This window comes from Pogoniulus pusillus, chromosome 3 (assembly GCF_015220805.1).
Source record: "Pogoniulus pusillus isolate bPogPus1 chromosome 3, bPogPus1.pri, whole genome shotgun sequence".
NCBI lineage: Eukaryota > Metazoa > Chordata > Aves > Piciformes > Lybiidae > Pogoniulus > Pogoniulus pusillus.
The window spans coordinates 47,815,180-47,833,980 of NC_087266.1; the positions used below are offsets into that span (position 1 = coordinate 47,815,180).

The 18,801-nt window shown below is 44.8% G+C and overlaps 1 protein-coding gene and 1 non-coding gene across 3 annotated transcripts in view; one reads left to right on the plus strand and one right to left on the minus strand.

The window, feature by feature from the left end:
- The window catches only part of GTF2F2 (general transcription factor IIF subunit 2), a 93,156-nt gene extending 82,339 nt beyond the window's left edge, over nucleotides 1-10,817 (plus strand). The window contains exons 8-9 of one of the 2 annotated variants that reach the window (XM_064175104.1): nucleotides 3,144-3,287; nucleotides 9,909-10,817. In XM_064175104.1, the coding sequence (XP_064031174.1) occupies nucleotides 3,144-3,287; nucleotides 9,909-10,025 (261 nt within the window). In that variant the 3' untranslated portion in view covers nucleotides 10,026-10,817. Of the gene's footprint in view, nucleotides 1-3,143; nucleotides 3,292-9,908 lie in introns of both variants that reach the window. The other variant, XM_064175096.1, reaches the window with a different exon arrangement.
- A 7,790-nt stretch (nucleotides 10,818-18,607) lies between these two features.
- Nucleotides 18,608-18,743, minus strand: LOC135174080 (small nucleolar RNA SNORA31). Its single transcript, XR_010301718.1, has one exon. It is a non-coding gene; the product is annotated as a small nucleolar RNA SNORA31 (small nucleolar RNA).
- Between the last annotated feature and the right edge of the window lie 58 nt (nucleotides 18,744-18,801).

Genomic DNA, 18,801 nt, shown 5'->3' on the forward strand with positions numbered 1-18,801 from the left:
CTTTTCACAACCATATGATCTAATTTCTGTCATTAAAACATGCCAGTTAGCCTCAAACCAGCCCAGGCAGTCAAACAGTTGACATACAGTGTTGGTTATTTTACAGGTAGCACTTTCAAACATCTCATGCTTCATCCCATGTGCCACACTGCCAGTGGCCAGTCTCCTACTACCCACACTTTGTATCATTTCTTTAGGTACTTTGTACAGAAACCCTTGGTTGAGTAACAGGACATGGGTAGGTAATAGTAGACATTGAGATAAGTAAGATTTATCCAGCTTACCTGATACCTACGTGACTGTGTGATCATACCCAGGAAACTGGACAACTGCTTTGTTGGTGGAGTTGTAACCAGCAGAGGCAGGGAATGCCTGAGTGCACCCTGGCTGTGCTGCTTGGAAGAGAGTTTGGCTTATGTCATAGAATCATAGAATGCTGTGGTTTGGAAGGGACTTTTATAAGTCATGTTATGATGTCATAACTTTCTATTGTATTAATGGATCTAACTGTATTTTGGGTTTGTAGTTTTAAGGTATGTCAAGTGGATTTGCCCTTATATATTTCAGTGCTGTTGCAGTTCTTCTTCATGTGTTTATGGATAGATGCATTCTACATGCATTATCCTGTATAGTGAGACTATACCAACAGAGAAACAGGGATTGAATCTACAACAGGGCTTCCAAAGCTTACAAGTAAAACCTTTTCAAGCTCAGCAGAGGTTCCTAATGAATGTCTGCTGAACTTTCAGAAGCAGCAACTGTTTTGGCATACTATCGTTTACAGGAAGGCCAATGACCTAGATTTGTGTTCCCACTCTGGTTTCTATGGCATAGCAGTTCTGCTATAGATCCTGGCAACCAAGATGATGTGCTGTGAAGCTGGTTTGCTTGGTGCTACAGTTTGGTATCGTTGCAAAGCTATTACTGTTTTGAAGATTTGATCTTCTTTTTTTTTAATGCAGAGGCTAGAGAATTAAATAATTACACCAAAGAGTATTGGTGGATAAAAATGGTATGTATGGGTTTGTATGGAGAGGTTGTATCATAGAATCATAGAATCAACCAGGTTGGAAGAGACCTCCAAGATCATCCACTCCAACCTAGCACCCAGCCCTAGCCACTCATCGAGACCATGGCACCAAGTGCCTCATCCAGTCTTTTCTTGAACACCTCCAGGGACAGTGCCTCCACCACCTCCCTGGGCAGCCCATTCCAATGCTAATCACTCCCTCTGTCAAGAACTTCCTCCTTGGAATCTTGGAGGTCTCTTCCAACCTGGTTGATTCTTTGATTCTATGATCATACACTTCATACACTATTCCTTCCTACTAACATGCAGCTGGAAAAGCAGACAAGTATTGGTTGCCCAAACCTATCTTAGGCTTCAGTCAGCAGCAACAGACTTCAAGCTACGAGTGGAGAATAAAAAGTCTGCATTCAATTTAATGATCATAGGATGTTAGGGGTTGGAAGGGACCCAAGGAGATCATCAAGTCCAACCCCCCTGACAGAGTGGGACAATCCTATCTAACACAAATCACAGAGGAACACATCCAGACAGGCCTTGAAAGGCTCCAGAGAAGGAGACTCCATGACCTCCCTGGGGAGCTTGTTCCAGTGCTCTGGGACCCTTACAGTAAAGAAGTTCCCCCTTGTGTTGAGGTGGAATCTGTTCTAGGATTTGAAAAGAAGTTAGCTGTCCAGAGACATGTGAACAACAACAAAGGTGGTAATACTCTGTAGCCACTTTAGGACAGAAGCCAAGAGACAGACTGTTTTCACTTGGAGAGTAGGAGGGAGTTAGCTGGCAAGAAAACATATGAAAAAATAAATAGTGCCATAAAAGTAATCTCTGTCCTTAATGCCAAGATTTTTAGTATCAAATAGAACTGTGAATTATCATTTCTAGACTCCTTCTCTGAAGATCTTCCTTTTGAGGGTCAGGTATGAGACATCAGAGGCAGAACAACTCCCATACAAAATTATCCCACTGGCAACCAGGCATGAGTCTCGTGTTCACCACATGCATCTCTTCTGCTGTACATTGTACCACTTCAGATCTACCCACACAGTTTGCCTGAAATCACTTGATGATTACATGAATTCTGTTACCTTACAGATCACCTTTGTTGGTTCCAAGTAGCTTGATAATTTTTTGTTACTAAGGATTGTACTGGGGGTGGACAAGGTGATGTGCTGGTAGATGTTGTGGTTGATGCTCTGCAGCGGTCAGGATTTGTTTGGGGTGTGCTTGTCTGTGCAAATCTTGCTTCTGATGATGAATCTGAGGAAATACAGGGAATATTTTTTTGAGGTGATAAAGGTTTCTGCAAAAATAAATGGTCACCTTGTGCAGATTGTAACAGTTAAGTAATTGTGTGCATTTGGGAGCAGGATGATATGTGGCAACAACAGGCCTCTACTCTGCAAGAGTTTGAGGGGTTTTGGGCTACTGTAACTCTGTGTATGCTGCTTAGGTTTCTCCTGAAGAGGTATCATCCATATCCTTGAACTGTGTCTTCTGTTGATAAAGATTGCTTATCTATTGATAAACCATAGAATCATAGAATCAACCAGGTTGGAAGAGACCTCCAAGATCATCCAGTCCAACCTAGCACCCAGCCCTAGCCAGTCAACTAGACCATGGCACTGAGTTGCTTTGAGTGCTGTTTCTGGAGCAGACAAGGCAGTGTCCATGTGAGCATCCTTTGGGCAGGATTGTGGGTCTGTGGGTTTTCCCAAGGGTGGCCAATTTGTGAGTTGTTTAATATTTGTCACTATACTTCAGAATACCAGCAGAGGTGGAGTGAAAATCCCTTCTCAGTTTGGATTCCTGTGCTAATACTAATTCTCTCTCCAGGTGTGGGCACATCATGCAGGCTCTGTTTCTGGTGGTGGTTTGTTTTTACTGGCTAACACAGAGCTACATATCTGAAAAGCTTATTCTGCTGAGGAAAAATGCTTGGTTTATGTTCCTGAAAGAACATTTGAGTGCTGAAAAGAAAATTATCCAGAAGAAAAGCACTGAGTCATTGAGCAGTGTTTTATTAAATAGGAGAGGGGGTTTATGTCTTCATATTCAGCACTGGGTATTATACAGCATTACATATTAATGCCTTTGAAACATGTTTTGTATCTGATAGATTGAATATGAGAGGAAGAAGAAAGAAGATGGGAAACGGGCTCGAGCTGACAAACAGCAAGTGTTGGACATGCTTTTTTCAGCCTTTGAGAAACATCAGTATTACAACATTAAAGACCTGGTGGACATAACCAAACAGCCAGTGGTAGGTAAATGTAGTCTTGTAGTATAACCATATTCAGTAGTTGCTATTGTGTATGTTTTCCATGTAATATTCACTACATGCCTTTGAAACATCTCTTTGAATGTGTTTTAGAAGAAAGAGAAATCATCAAGACTTTTACAGGACTCTATAGGATACCAAGCATTGCAATGAGTGTGCTTTTTTATGACAGAGGTGCTTGCAGCAGCCTGAATGGTCTCTTTCTTATTCAGGTTTGCTATAAAGTAGCTACAAAATATTGTAATGTTCTGACATCTCCCACGCTACTCTGTCCTCACTGAGTTAACAGCCTGGTTTGGTTGCTATTGGCAGTATAGAGCTTGTATGAGTGAGTGGTCAGACCTTCCTTCAGCTTCTGACCTTTATCTTGGCATAGCAACAGCAGTGACTCTTTTTGTGTGTGTCTAGGAAACGAGTATTAAATGCATACATTAGCTGTGTTAGGAGCCCAAGCATCATTATCAACACCCCCGAAATAATTTGATTTGCATTATTAATAGATTGATTTTTCTGAGTAAAATTTCAGGGAGTTGATATTTGGGATTTCATTTGATTGTGATTTAAACACTGTTCTGATACACAAACAAGAAAAGCATGAAAAGTGTGCTTAGGTGGTGGTTTTGTTGTAGAATCATAGAAGCATAGAGTTGTTTTGGCTGGAAAAGACCTATAAGACCAAGTCAAACCATCAACCTAAAATCACTATGGCCATTAAACTACATCATTAAGTGCTTATGTCCACACATTCCTTGAACACCTCCATGGATGGTGACTTTGGGCAACTTATTCTGGTGCCTGACCACTCCTTCTGTAAAAAAATGTTTCCTAATATATAACCTAAACCTCTCCTGGCACAATTTCAGGCCATTTCTTCTCATCCCATCACCTGATACTACAAAAAAGAGACCAACCTCAAAGTAAAGAAGGTTTTCCTTAAGTTCAAGTGAAACTTCCTGTGTTCTAGTTTGTACCTGTTGCCTCTTGTTCTCTCAGTGGACACCACTGAGAGGAGCCCAGTCCCATCCTCATGACCTCCACCCTTTAGATATTAATGTACATTTATAAGATCCTCTCTCAGTATTCACTTTTCCAGGTATAAAGAGCCTCAAGTCTCTCAGTCTTTCTTTGTAAGAGAGATGCTCCAGGTACAAAAAATTGTCTTGATCACTTTGAGTATAGATAGGTGCAGATTTATCCCATCTAGCATGACTTCTGCTACAGATAGGCACCCAGATCTCCCACATAAGCCATGAGAAGAACTTAAGTTTCCTTCCTCCTGTGATGTGATTTACCTCTTGCATTATCTCAGAGTGGCCTGGAAAAGCTGTTTCTGACACATTTCCTCATTAAGCACCAAAAAGTGGACAAAATCTATTCAGTTTTTGTCTTAGTCATTGCCCTAAGGATTAGATGTGTAGGAGTTATTAGATTAGATGTATAGAGCAAAATACCTCATATGAATGCCTCTATTGCATTCATGATGAATGTCTATGTCTGTTTATGTATCTTTGTTGTCATCATATGCTCCTGAATATATTCTAGGGTAGGTATAGGCTGGATATTAGGAAGAAGTTCTTCACAGAGAGAGTGATTTCCCATTGGAATAGGCTGCCCAGGGAGGTGGTGGAGGCACCATCCGTGGGGGTCTTCAAGCAAAGCCTGGCTGAGGCACTTAGTGCCATGGTCTGGTTGAGTGGATAGGGCTGGGTGCTAGGTTGGAGTGGATGATGTTGGAGGTCTCTTCCAACCTGGTTGATTCTATGATTCTTTCAGATGCAAGGAAGAATGTGCTGCTGCTGTTGCTGTGTGTCCTCAGCTCATGCTGAAATGAAGTTCTAGGGGCTTACATCACTGGCTGATCATCTTTAAAACACGTTTGTCTAAGGGAATTAGCATCTTTGTTAGCGAAGCAACAAATAAATAAGGGTATTTTTCTTACTCAATGGTAGATGTAAACAGCAAATTAAACCCTTTCTACAGAATGTGTTGGGAAATTGCTGCCATCTTTATGTTGCAGTTGTGAAATCACAAAGCACTTCTGTTCTGAATGCAAACTACTGTTACACTAGGGGAAAACTGTGTTTATTTGTTTTCCTTTTTAATGAAAAATAAGAGCTTGCAGTAACAGGGAGATCTGTGGCCACCTGCCTGATGTAAATACTGAGTGCTTCCTGGAAATGCTGCAGTAATTCTAGATGTGGGCTTCATGGCTGGGGACATAATATGCTTTTTATGTGAACAATCACACATTGGTGAAGAATGGAACCAGTGCTCCATACAAATTGGTGGGTTGTTTTTTTTCCAAATGAAGTAGATTGTTTGCAGGACTTCTTTTCTTTTATTTCACAGTATCACACAGTATCACCAAGGTTGGAAGAGACCTCACAGATCATCAAGTCCAACCCTTTGCCACAGAGCTCAAGGCTAGACCATGGCACCAAGTGCCACGTCCAGTCCTGCCTTGAACAGCTCCAGGGACAGCGACTCCACCACCTCCCTGGGCAGCCCATTCCAGTGTCCAATGACTCTCTCAGTGAAGAACTTTCTCCTCACCTCCAGCCTAAATCTCCCCTGAAATTTAATCTTGAATCAATTGTTACCCTAACAAATAGTTATCCTGTGCAGTGTGGGGTTTTTTTTAGCCCTCAAGGCTTCAGACCTTGAAAGTTAATGTCTCTTTTAGAAGATTTTGTTCCATAATTCTTTAGCATTTCACTTACTGTGGAAAAAGTCATGAGGGAAGGCGTAACAGGGCAGAGAATGCCTTAAATACACAAACACATTATTGACAGATCGGGTTCTGTGTCAGAACTGTATCTATATAGAAGATATTGTGGGCTCTAGATTAGCACTCACCAGGCTCTAAAATTCAGTCTATGGCATAACTGGAGGAAGTTGTGCTGGGGGAAGTCTAGGCTGGATGTTAGGAGGAAGTTGTTGGCAGAGAGAGTGATTGGCATTGGAATGGGCTGCCCAGGGAAGTGGTGGAGTCACCATCCCTGGAGGTGTTCAAGAAAAGCCTGGCTGAGGCACTTAGTGCCATGGTCTGGTTGAGTGGCTAGGGCTGGGTGCTAGGTTGGGCTGGATGATCTTGGAGGTCTCTTCCAACCTGGTTGATTCTATGATTCTAAGTGAGGGGTTTCTCTTGGTGATACAGTGTCAGACTAAGTATGCTTCAAGACATGTAGTCCAGTCTGACACAATGCAGACCTAAGGTGGAGGGGTTTTTCTTTCTGGAATAAGTGATCCTGCAGGAAAAATCAGATCTCCTGAACTCATCTCACTGAGCCACTTGCTCTCAAATATGGTACAGTACAGCAGACTTATCCCTAATTTGCAGTTGTCTAAAAGCTCCAACAGCTCAGTGTTGTCTGTGCACACAGAGTGGTTTTTGGAGGCTCATACTTTCAGCTGCCCTCCCTCAAAACACTGCTGCTTGTTTCCCCCTACAGTGGAGAGGGCAAAAGGGAATATGTTGTGAATCCTCAGTTGCTGCAGTTCACAGTCCCAGCTTGAGGTGCCCTTATGTATGGCACAGATGTTGCCTTGCTACTCAGTTCAGGTTGGTTTTGTTCTGTTTTGTTAACACTGTTGAATCCAAACTCTTGGAAGCTTTGCCCAGACAGAAGCAGAACTGCCTGGTGGAATTGGGTCTGAAAACTAGATTACATTAAAAGTATTCGTTGTCTGACTGGGTAGATAGTGAGAACTGCCTTGTGCAGGATGTCACCCAGAGATACGGCCAGCACACAGCAAGGAGCCACTGGGAGCTGTGGACCATCCAGCCACAGAGCCCTCTGGCACTGTTGTTATGCCTTGTGACCTGGCTTCCCAGGTACAGATGAGGTCTTTCAATCCCAGAGATGCCTATGGATGCTGTCTACAACTACTTGAGGAGTGGTTGTGGCCAGGAGGAGGTTGCTCTCTTCTCTCAGGTGGCCAGCACCAGAACGAGAGGACACAGCCTCAAGCTGCACCAGGGGAGATTTAGGCTGGAGGTGAGGAGAAAGTTCTTCACTGAGAGAGTCATTGGACACTGGAATAGGCTGCCCGGGGAGGTGGTGGAGTCACCGTCCCTGGAGCTGTTCAAGGCAGGATTGGACATGGCACTTGGTGCCATGGTCTGGCCTTGAGCTCTGTGGTAAAGGGTTGGACTTGATGATCTGTGAGGTCTCTTCCAACCTTGATGATACTGTGATACTGTGTGATACTTTGTGGAGCTAAGTGCAAGTGCATTTTTTCTCTAGTTCTCATTAATCTGTCCCTGTGGTCTAGAGCAGAGTCTCACCTTGAGCCTGAATGTTTCTGCCACCCACGTTGCCGTCTTTTGAAGTGTCTGCCATTGACACTACTGAAAGCTACCTGGTGTGCCCGTGCAAGGACTGCAAAGCAAAGCTGTGGCTGTGCAGGTGCAAACATCCACACCTACCCTGTGCAAACCGCTTTTTCACCTGCCCTCACCACCTCTTCAAACACGCATTATGCAGCAGCAGCGCTGCCAGGCTAATTGCTGTTGCCTTTGAGTACCAACTGCCTTCGGTACCCGACTGAAACAATGACAGCATGTCTGCAGCAGAGATGTGAAAGCTGTGCCAAGAGATGTGTATTGATCTCCTGCTGCCACCTGCCGGGGTGTGCGGCGTACACCTTGGAAGGCTGCAGAGCCATTCCCACAGTGCAAAGTGAACCTAAAAGAAAAGACCCTAGGAAACTGCTTTGTGGATGCAATCTGTTCCATGGTTCTCTTCCCTACTTGTTGGACAAACACTCCTCATTGCGTGGAGATAGGCTTTAAGAACAGTTTTGGTAAGGGAGTCCAAATGAAGTGTTGCTAATTAGTGTGGGATGCAAATTGGTTTTTGCTGTGTAAATTTTACATGTGTACCTGGAGGGAAAATAAGGATTGGTTTCAGCAGCCCCAAAATGACTTAATTTCCTTTACAAATAGAACAGTTTTTAGGAGTTTAAGGGTTTGATATTTGGGATTTGATTTTTCTTTAAACTCAGTTTTGATACACAAAGAAGGAAAGCATGAAGACACGTGCTTACATGAAGGTTTTGCTAGCCTGCACTGTCTGTCAGCCCTTTCACCTCTGAACCCTAACTGTCCAGTTCTTTCCCTTCTCCCCCTTTTCAACCTTTCCTTGAGCAGACCAGGCAGGAGCAGGGGAAGACAGTGGCACGAGACTGTGTTCCCTTGTTCTAGGCAACCAGCAACAGAACAAGGGGACACAGTCTCAAGTTGTGCCAGGGAAAAGTCTAGGCTGGATGTTAGGAGGAAGTTGTTGGCAGAGAGAGAGTGATTGGCATTGGAATGGGCTGCCCAGGGAGGTGGTGGAGTCACCATCCCTGGAGGTGTTCAAGCAAAGCCTGGCTGAGGCACTTGGTGCCATGGTCTGGTTGAGTGGCTAGGGCTGGGTGCTAGGTTGGACTGGATGATCTTGGAGGTCTCTTCCAACCTGGTTGATTCTATGATTCTGTGACATTTTTTTGGTGCTTTTGATGGGTTTTGTTCTGTTTATTGAAACATGTTTTTACAAACTGAGAATACACTTTCTATTTATTTTTCAACTTTTCCATTTAGCAGAAATATGGAAAGAGCAAAAGGAAGAGATAGGGCAGTTGACTTTTCTTTTTTTCCTATCATATCAACAAATAGGAGATTTTTCACTTAGTGGAATATAGAGAATAGAAAATGCAAGGTTTCTAGTGGCCCTCGTATTCCAGTTTAATATATGCACTCAGAGAGGATTAAATTGCTCAGACTAAAGCAGATATGACTTTAATGTGGGGATTTTTAAGCTGTGGTCTGCTGTTGCCATGGCAATCCACTCGAGTCAGTCCTGATTAGTATTTAAACAAACAAGCAGGCAAACGGCTCTTTAAATAATGAGACAAATGACTGTAGTTTGTCATAAAGAGTAAAGGAGGGTGATATTAGTGAGCTGTCTCCTGTCAAAGGTTGTACTGCTGCTATCATAGCCTGTCATTTTTTTGATTTCTCTCCCTCACCTTAATATTTAAATGTATTAGAAAATTCTCTGGCACCTATTCAGTTCTCCTCTGAAAACAAGACCATTACAAAATGCTCCAAGCTTTGCAAAATTGCATGAAAACAAACAACTTTGGGCTTTGATGGTGTCATAGTAAGACAGGTCTCATAATAATCCCAGGCCAAGCTACATGAAAAGCCAAGAGCTTTAAGCTCAGGTAGAGAAATTCCAGCAGGAGGATGTGCATGATAACCTTAGCATCATTGTCTGAGAGGTGCTGGGAGCTTCATTTTGGCAGTCCATGGAGCATCTGTGTAGCTGGTACCTGCCCCTCCACACCCCAGTGGGGCTGAGGCTGGAGTGCTGGCTGCCATTTCCCTGTGACTTGCTTGCACTGGGCATTGCACCCAGGCTTCTCTGGTCCCTGTGGTGCCTGGGGGTTGGAGTCTGCAGAGTCATTACAGTGCAAATTAGTGCCAATCAACCAACACTGCTGTCCACCAAGTCATTTTGATGAAGCAAATCCATGTGATTGAGCAGATTAAGTGACATCATGCAGGAGCTGTGACAACTGCCTGCCTGTGTAATTTGAATTTTTGTTTCCTTTCAGATATACCTGAAAGAAATTTTAAGAGAAATAGGCATTTACAATGTGAAGGGGACCCACAAAAACACATGGGAGCTGAAGCCAGAATACAGGCACTACCAAGAAGAGAAGAGTGATTAACAGAAGTGTTTGTGAAGACAGAATTGGTGATTGGACTGAGGGAACTACAGTGGGTTTACGAAGAGGACTGAGTGCAACACAATTCTGCCAGGTTTGAGTCAAATTAAAGCAGCTGATCCTTGGTAATTTTCTGTAGCTTTATTTTTTCCCAAGGAATATTTCTTGGATGTTTCTCTTAAGTGTTTTTTGTCTTTTAACAGCAAGAAAAAAAAAACCCACAACAACCACCATATTTATAGAATAAACTTGTATTAGATTTATCTTTATTAGAAATCTTTTGAGTTATGATCTTACTTTATAGCTTTGTGGTTTTTCCAAGCCTTAATGACTTTGAAGGAAAACATGTCCTAGAGGAACTTGTAACTTTGTGGGTTTGCATTCCAGTAGAACTGGTTTAATACCCCCACTTCATGCTGAGATCTGTCAAGGCTTTCTCTGGAAGGTTGCAGAGATGCACAGCTCTGTGCAGAATTTTGGTGGAATGGACATGATGCTTCTTTTGGGATAAGGCTTTAGAAAATACAGCCACAGATGGTGCTCATCACTCCTTAGACTTCATGGGAACAAACCAACAAGCTAAAAAAGCCCTTAATGCAAAGCCTGTTGGTTTCATAGGTCAGTAGGAAGATGCCCTTCAGGTAATCACTGAGAAAATAAAAGAGTTGAAATGTCTGTTAGATAAAACAAGGAATAGATTTATCTCCTGTTTGTTTGTTGGGGTTTGTCTTTTTATGATGACACCTATGGTTTAAGTGCAGCAATAAAAGCATTGTTTTAATTTTTACCAGACAATCTTCTGTGTTATTGACTGAACACATACTGTGATTTAGCCATCACAAGTATCAAGTAGTTCTTCAAACCATGTGTTTGTTGTTGGCATTGTGTAGTGAAGGGGGGGGGATAGTTAATGAATTGCGAGATGATATTTGCCGTAACTAATATTGTTTGTTAATTTTGATATTCAGAACCCTCACCACCCCTGATCACTAATTTTAATATAATAATTGGTTCTTTGCATGCTCATGGAAACATTATACAGATAATAACTAGATCTGGAAAGAACTTGCAAAAACATTAACTGAACTGGAAGAGAAGATTCTTGTGGCCAAACACCGCTTGCGGTCAATGTACCACTTGCCTGCTAGATGGACTCAAGGAGCCCCTTTCTGCTTATGACAGAAGGCAGTGGTGAACTACAAGAGGTTGCTAAGTATTTACTCACAAAATATTATCTCTCAACTCATGGGGCTAGCTACAGCTTCAGATAGTACCCAAAATACGTTCAGGGAATTCTGTTACTGTCTCGTCACTGAGGCTTCTGATTCTTCCTAGGCTTCTGAGGAAAGGAGGCAGACAATCTCAGACCTGGTCCTCTGGACGATCTGTGTATCTCCAGGACTTCTCATCTTGGCAGGAGACTTTCAGATGTAGGTAGGATGTCTTGCAACGTGAAGTCTCAGCACCATGTCACACTGGCTATGCAGGCTGATCACATTTAGAGCCTGTCCCTGGTAAACTCCAGACAGGGGAGGAGTTTCCAGGCAGTAGGCAATGGCAGTAGGCAATGGCAGCAGGCAACAGCAGACATGAATAGAATGGCAGAGCACACACTGTGTTTACCTGCATATCTCCTTTTATCAATGTAGCCTTTGGATACAGAGTAGCCAATCACAATGGCAGTTAGCCAAGCTTGGACATAGTAGGTGAAGCCATAGTCTTGCTTTACCCAAATTTGGTAAAAGCATAGGCTTTGCACAAGGCAGACACAAGCTAAGCATGTGTACCTGGTTTACCACAGAGCCAAGACAAGTCTGGGCAGGCCAGAGTCCTTAGACTCAGTGGCTCCAGGTTCTTTTGTCTTCTTTCCCACAGTTGCTTCTCCCCAAAACAGAAGGAGGGAGAGCTGAAAAACATGCCTGGGCAAGCCAGGATATGTATAAGCCTACTTTTGGCCTATCAGGCCTACCACAACACACTGTCACTGAGTTTCCATGTGTTTGGGAGAAAATTGTTTATCCATGTCTCTGTTCTCCATGCCTCTCTTCAACCATGCATTTCTGAAATGCACAGTGCAAGAGTTGTCTCTTCAGCATCCTGTTTGGGGGGCAGCAGAGAGGAGAAAATGGGAGGACTATTTAATTATATTCTCAAAGCTCTTTTGTTAATGCAAGAGCAAAGAAAACAGTGGGAGGAAAAAAACATTGGTATACCTGTAAATGAAGCAGTTGAGATTTTATAGCACAACTTTCACATGCCCTCAGGCCCTTCAGATGTGTGCATCACTTCTGCAAATAGTATAAAAGAATGGGAGTGCATGAAAATCAAACATTCTGTTATTGATCCACTTTGAAGCAACAAAAGGTTTGGAAGTGGCTTTGAAGATTTGTCAAACAATTCTGACCCCTTATACATAAGCCACACATTCTAATTTTGTTCAGACCATTCCTCCTTGAGTTAAGCATCTCTCTACAGATGGGCTCCCTGATGGTGCTCAGCTTTCCATAGCATGGAGTGTCCAGTTCCTAAGAGGTGGACTGCTGAGGCTTTCTGAAAAGCCAAGTCGTGTTCCAGGGATCTGTGCTTTCATAAATACCACTATTGACTCTTGAGGCAGGACCCAGCTTGTGGACAGCTGCTGGAGATATCTGAGGATGCTGACAGGAACCCAGGAAGTCAGCCTTCATGTCTTGCTATGGTACATTGTGTGCTCCCCAAAACCAGCCAGAGCCTGCACACATGCTGTTCGAGTCCTCTGGAGACTTGTATTCACAAGTGTGTAGGATGATAGCCCTTGGCTTTCAAGAGCTGGGTTCCTCTGCTGCATTCTGCTGTTGTTTGAGCAGCTAAGCTACCTAGAAAGTTTAGGTCAGCTTCTACCTTGTACTGCTCCTCATGTGATCTTCTCAAACCATGCAGAGTGCCATACAATCCTGGTTTGTGTTGTAATCCAAAATGACTGTGCTATTTCAGGGGGAAAGTGTTACCTTTCATGGGATCCATGGCAGGATTAGCTTAGCAGGAAGGTATTTTGGATCTGCTTGTATTTTTGTTTTCACTTGAGTGTACTGCCTCACAATTTGTCTTGAGAGGTACATAGCCAGCATAAGTGCCAGGTGACCTAAGTGTTTTACTGATCTGCAGAGTGCCTTTGGACCAGGTAAGTAGCCTCTACTTCAGAGTAGTGGAAGGTTTACCAAGCACACTGTTTTATAGGGGGGTTATCTTTTTAGCCACAAAATGGTCTTTATGGGCACAATTTAAAACATGGAGTGTATGCTAGGAGATACACTGCCACTGATATGGCAAGAGAAGTAGCAATATGCTAACTCTAAATGCCCCTAAATATACATCTCTCTAGTGTTATTGCTCCAAAATGACCAGTTCTTTGAGTCATCACAAATTTCATAGTCAGGAAGCCCAGCTGGTACAGTGTTGGGCCTAAGCTGATGCAAGGTGGCAATAATGCAGCTACCTCAGGAGAGAAATTCACATGCCAGAGGGCTGGGAATGGGTGAGAAGCTGCATGCCTGAAGGCTGCTACTGCTATGTGAGGAAGAGGGGTGGGTTTGAACCCAGCATGGGACAGGTTGGTCCCTATGTTGCTTTGCCTTCCTGTCTGCCAACTCACAGCTCTAAATGTCTGCCTGTCTCCTCCACTACCCCACCTGCAGCCACTCTGGAGGCTAGCAGTGGGACAGGCAGAACTACATGAGGCACAGGAGCAGAAAGCACCAAGTGTGATTATTAGCTGGCAAAAAGTTACGTAGCTACAAGACCTCTGTTGCTGTGACACTATGTCTTTGACACAGAGCTCAGGGTGTGATCAGAGCTCACTAGCTGCTGTGATCCCAGTAGCTGCTACCTAGAAGTCATTCATGCATTGAGTCAGCTGTGCATTGTCTTCACCAGCTGCTTGGAGTTGGCTTCAGCTGAACATACCCTCTGTGTCAGCTGTGCCCACCACGTTCACATGTGCCTGTCACCAGGGTGGTATTTTTATTAGTCACTGTATTGATTGACTCCTAAGAAGTAGGTCTTTTTGAACACAGTATCAGAGCAGACCATTGCTCCAGGTTCACCTGGAAGACAGCTCTGCTGCTTGAGTTTTTTCCGAGACCCACAGCTGGGTACAGCCTGCTTTGTTTCTCAGACTAACTAGGGGCAGGACTGGAAGACTTTCTTGGCATTCTTAATGAAGGTTGTGTGTAGCTACCAGGCCATGGGATGACTTTTTAATCAGTTAGTGTTTAATTATACACATAAGCATGACAAACTCCAACAGGAAAGCTCAAAAAAGGCCCTTTCCAGAAGACCTCAACACTCAGTGCTGCAGCAGGTGTCTTAAGGTTCACATTACTTGTCTGGGTCAAGGTCAAGCCCTTACACCTTCAGCTCTCCTCACACTCAAAGAATGTCTGAGTTCATTGCATTTTGGAACGGCTGGAGAGGAGCCCTGAGGAAAAGGACCTGGGAATCTGGGTTGATGAAAAGCTCCACATGAGGCAGCAGTGTGAACATGCAGCCCAGACAGCATGTCCTTTCCAGGGCTTCCTGGCCCACAGTAATGCAGCTGTGAAGATGAAACCCTTCAGCTTGTGCGTAGCTGCTCTCTTGCCTGCTCGGCTTGAAAACCGGTTGGATCTATGGGGGTGAAAACACTCTTGGCCCCACCATGAGTGAGCATATGGCCAGGAAGTGGCTGCCAGACCAGGGCAAATGAAGCTATTAGGTTAAGGGCTATGCTGATGCCCTCAACTGCCTTTCTGTGGGCAGCTTGCCAGCAGGAGGCAATTTTACAGCTGCGACCCTACTTTGACTGGAGATGCTGAGAGTGCCTGGCTCAGGTGCAGACATAGCTATAGGTGCAGATGAAGTCCAGCCCCTGAGCCAGAATATTCCAGTAGCTATAGTAGGGTTTTGCTAGCAGAGCATCCACAGTGAACAGAGAGGGAGCATCCAGCTTTACATGGCCTTAACTTGACTGCTCTATTGCAAAGAATTTGGAAAACTAATCCTTGAATCCTAATCTGACTTTCTGACAGTCCCTATAAAAATCAAAGAGCTGCCTTGTTTTGGCAGGGCTGCCAGCATGCCCACACTCTGGTGAGGATCGCAGCAAAAGAGGGCTGCTCTCTGAAATGCCAGCAGTGCTTCCTTCCACCACCGCTGGGCACAGGCAGGGAGGAGAATCCCAGCTCTCGGCCCCCAGGAGGAGAGCTGCAGAGCATCAATTGCTCTTGCTTTTCTCACCACATTCATCCCCATGGGCAAGATTGGTATCACACCCCAAAATAGTCTCAAAGAGTCTCCTAGAGTGTTTGGTGTCTTTCTGCCAGAAGTGGAAGGTTATGAACACAGCTCTAATATTAGTCTCCCAACACCCAGCAGTTGCACACATCAACATCCTGCCACACTCCTGCAGAATACACTTCAGGGTTGCCAGCATTTCCTAGCACTCAAAAAGCTGCCCTGGGCTTCTAGTCCTGACCACAGCTACTTGGCTGTGATCTTTGCACAGCAGCTTCCAGCTGCAGCTTCAACCAAAAGGCAGCCAAGGCACAGGAACCACAAAGTGGAATGTTTGCACCCCAGGCAATGAATTTGAGGCTGTTTATTGGAAAGACTCTCAAGGCTTGGATAGTTTTTTCTTCCTACTGAAGCATTCATATCTAAACTAAATGAACTTGGCATTTAGCTGCTACTCTCCCACTGCAGGCTAGTAGCACGAGATATTTACTTGCTGCCTGGTGGAAGACAAAACAGCCCACTTTAAAACAGCTGCAGAGGAGGTGGCTGCAGAGCAGAAGTGCAGCTAGAGATCCACAGGAGCAGAGGGAGGTATCTTACTTGCTCCAAGCCAGCAGCTGCATGTGAGAAAGCAGAGATATCTTGATACAGATACTACTGCTGTCTCTAAAAAACATCCTCCCTAGAGAGCAGCCACAGAAAACCACCAAGGTTGCAGCAAGCTGGCCTAAGCCAGCCCAACAGTCAGACTTGCTTAAGGAAGGAAACAAGCTGCAGCTGCCTTTTTTTTTATACACCTCTTTGACAATGACCATGTCCTAAGCTTACAAGTCCTTCCTGGCCCACATGGAAAAAAAACCCAACCAACCAACCAGCAAAACCCCACAACCTCAAAAAACAACAACAAAATCTATTCCTTACATTCACTAATTGAAATTTTTCCCTTTGCAGCTTCTCTCTGTGCTGAGTAATGCACAAGGCCCTAGGACTGTCACCCACTTGGGCTCTGGCACCTGCCCATGCTGAGTGAGCAAAGCCAAGGGCTGGGACTGTGCTGTCTCAGCTGGGTACCCAAGAGGGGGGCAGTGAGGGTCTACCAGCTCCCCATGGCCACACTAGCACCCCTGCCAGCACACCAGATGTTCCCTCCACTGCATGAACATACCCAAGCCTGCACCCTTTCTCTGGGTGGCAAAGGAACAACAACTGCTGAAGCAGCGGGCTGGATACTGTGTGAGGATGCTTTGAGAGGGGAAAAAGAGACTGGATAGTTGGATGGGGCAAGAGCCAGCTGGGGGAGCAAAATGGTGAGACAAAGAACAGGCATTGAGAGGGAGCAGTGGTGTAGAAGAGCAAAAGGACAAGGGGACTGTGGAACACATGCCCAGAACAGCTGCTTCCTCCAGCCCCAGGGTGTCACTCCCTTAAAAAAAAGTACTAAAGTAAAAAGGGAGGTTGTCTTCCCCCTCTTTACATGCAATCAGCTTTCCTTACCCTGCCAGCAGCTGGCTCACGGTGGGTACAGAAGCAGACCCAAGCTGACAGAGGAAAGGCTTCTACTGTGTCATTTAACACACTTCACAAGGCTCAGAGGAAAAAGTACTTGGATCTTTCCCAGCTCCACAACCCTTCCAGACACAGAAAATAACTTTCCAAGATTGTGAGATACAAGCCTGATAACCAGGTTTTAAAGTAAGATGGGGAAAGGTTTTGAAGCTGCCATTTGCTTCAGGCTGCGTTTAAGCAGCATCTGGGTTAATTTGTCATGTAACTCCGAACTTGTAGCATGACAGCAGTATGAAATGATCTGCTTTCTCAAATATCTTTAGCTTTCCAGACCCAGGAAACAGCCACTTGAAATGAAGAATGAGAAGAACTCGGCTACCAGGAAATCCAATTTCCAACCCAGAGTTGCATCACTGTTGATAAATGCATTTACCAGCCATGAAACTCCCACTTAAATGCATGTAGCAGCTCCCAGCACACACAGCTGGATCCCAACTCCCTCTCCCTGCATCCACTGCAGGCAGCTACCACAGCAGCATGGCTACGACTGGTGCTTATCACCACCACGGTCCTGCCCTGCAATCAAATGTGCTTTAACCTCTTCTTCCTGATGCCTGGCAGCTGGCTTGACGCTGCAGAGCAGCAAAACTTGCCCTTTTCCCTGAGAAACTGAAGGCAGCAGTGCATTTTCTGGAAGCACAGTGCAGCCATTAGCAAAAGCACTTCTATGGGAAAAAAATCCTGCATCCCAAGAACCTCTGAACTGACACATTGCTACAACAGGTTAAGAGAGACTTCCCTTCAGAAGCTCTGCCATGCAGAAAAGCATAGGAGCATGTAGCCCACTAGTGCGGCATATTTGCACACACCAATGCCCTGCTTAGCCTGAAGCACAGGCAGGATGGCTTACAATTTACTGTGAGCCATGCAACCCAACAGCAAGGATGCACTCATCACCTTTAAGTACTGGCTTTTCAAAGCAGCACCTCATTTATAGGCACCTGCCACATAGCAATTTGCCTCAGGCTTGTGCCCAGCAGTTTGCAGCCCCAGCCTAAACGAGCCAGGCTGAGGGAAGAGCTGTCCTCACTCCCACACCTGCTCTGCTCAGTTTTAAACACACTGACTCACTCCAAGTGGGAGCCTAGGGTACTGGGGGAGGATGTATGGCCATAGCATCTTTGAAGGCTGCCAGTTTTTAAGATCCCACAGGAAAGGCAAAGTAACAGCCTCACCTGGCCCAATCAGATAGACCCTTTGGCAAGAAAAGCACACTAGGCTCCCAACGCTTTTGTACGGACTTTGAACCTGCTTCCCTGCCTTTCAGCCCCATTGGGTGACGGCAGAAGAGCATTAACTTACGTTGCTCAGATTACACCAGAATTGTACCTCATCCAAAAGCACAGCTGGCACAAGATTCTTTAGTAGGAAAGCTGAAGATGTTATATAAACTAAGAACTCACAGAACTAAAATAGGGTGTGTTTGGATCACACAGGAACCTCCAAGATAACTGGGGCATGCTGTGCTCCCACCTCCACACACAGTATCTCATTCCTTCCAGCTTGCTGCAGCATCTATCTCAGCCTTGCAGGCACCTACCTCCACCTCAGACATTCAGCACTAGGGCTGAAAACAACGGCAAAGATGCCAAAAGTTTGGAGGCTCAGGACCTCACAGATGAAGTGGGCAAGTGGGTCAGTACCCTCCCCTTTCAGGTGCCTTAGCCCCCTTATAGCTCTGCCATCACCACAGTAGGAATTAAGTTAATGATTTGCAACCCAAGGCCACACAATGGTGTCAGCAGCAACAGATGTGCCTCTGTAAAAGTGTTTGTGTTCCTTTATTCAATCCAGACTGCTACAAGGTCAGACAGGTAGAAAGCGCAAGGAACCTGTTACTGTTGCATCTCAGCAAGAACTCAAGAAGCAATGGCCATTTGCTCCAAGTCTGTCAAGCAGATGCACTTCCTGACAATGCAAGAGTAAAGCACACCACTAACTCTCACACCTAAACATGTACCTT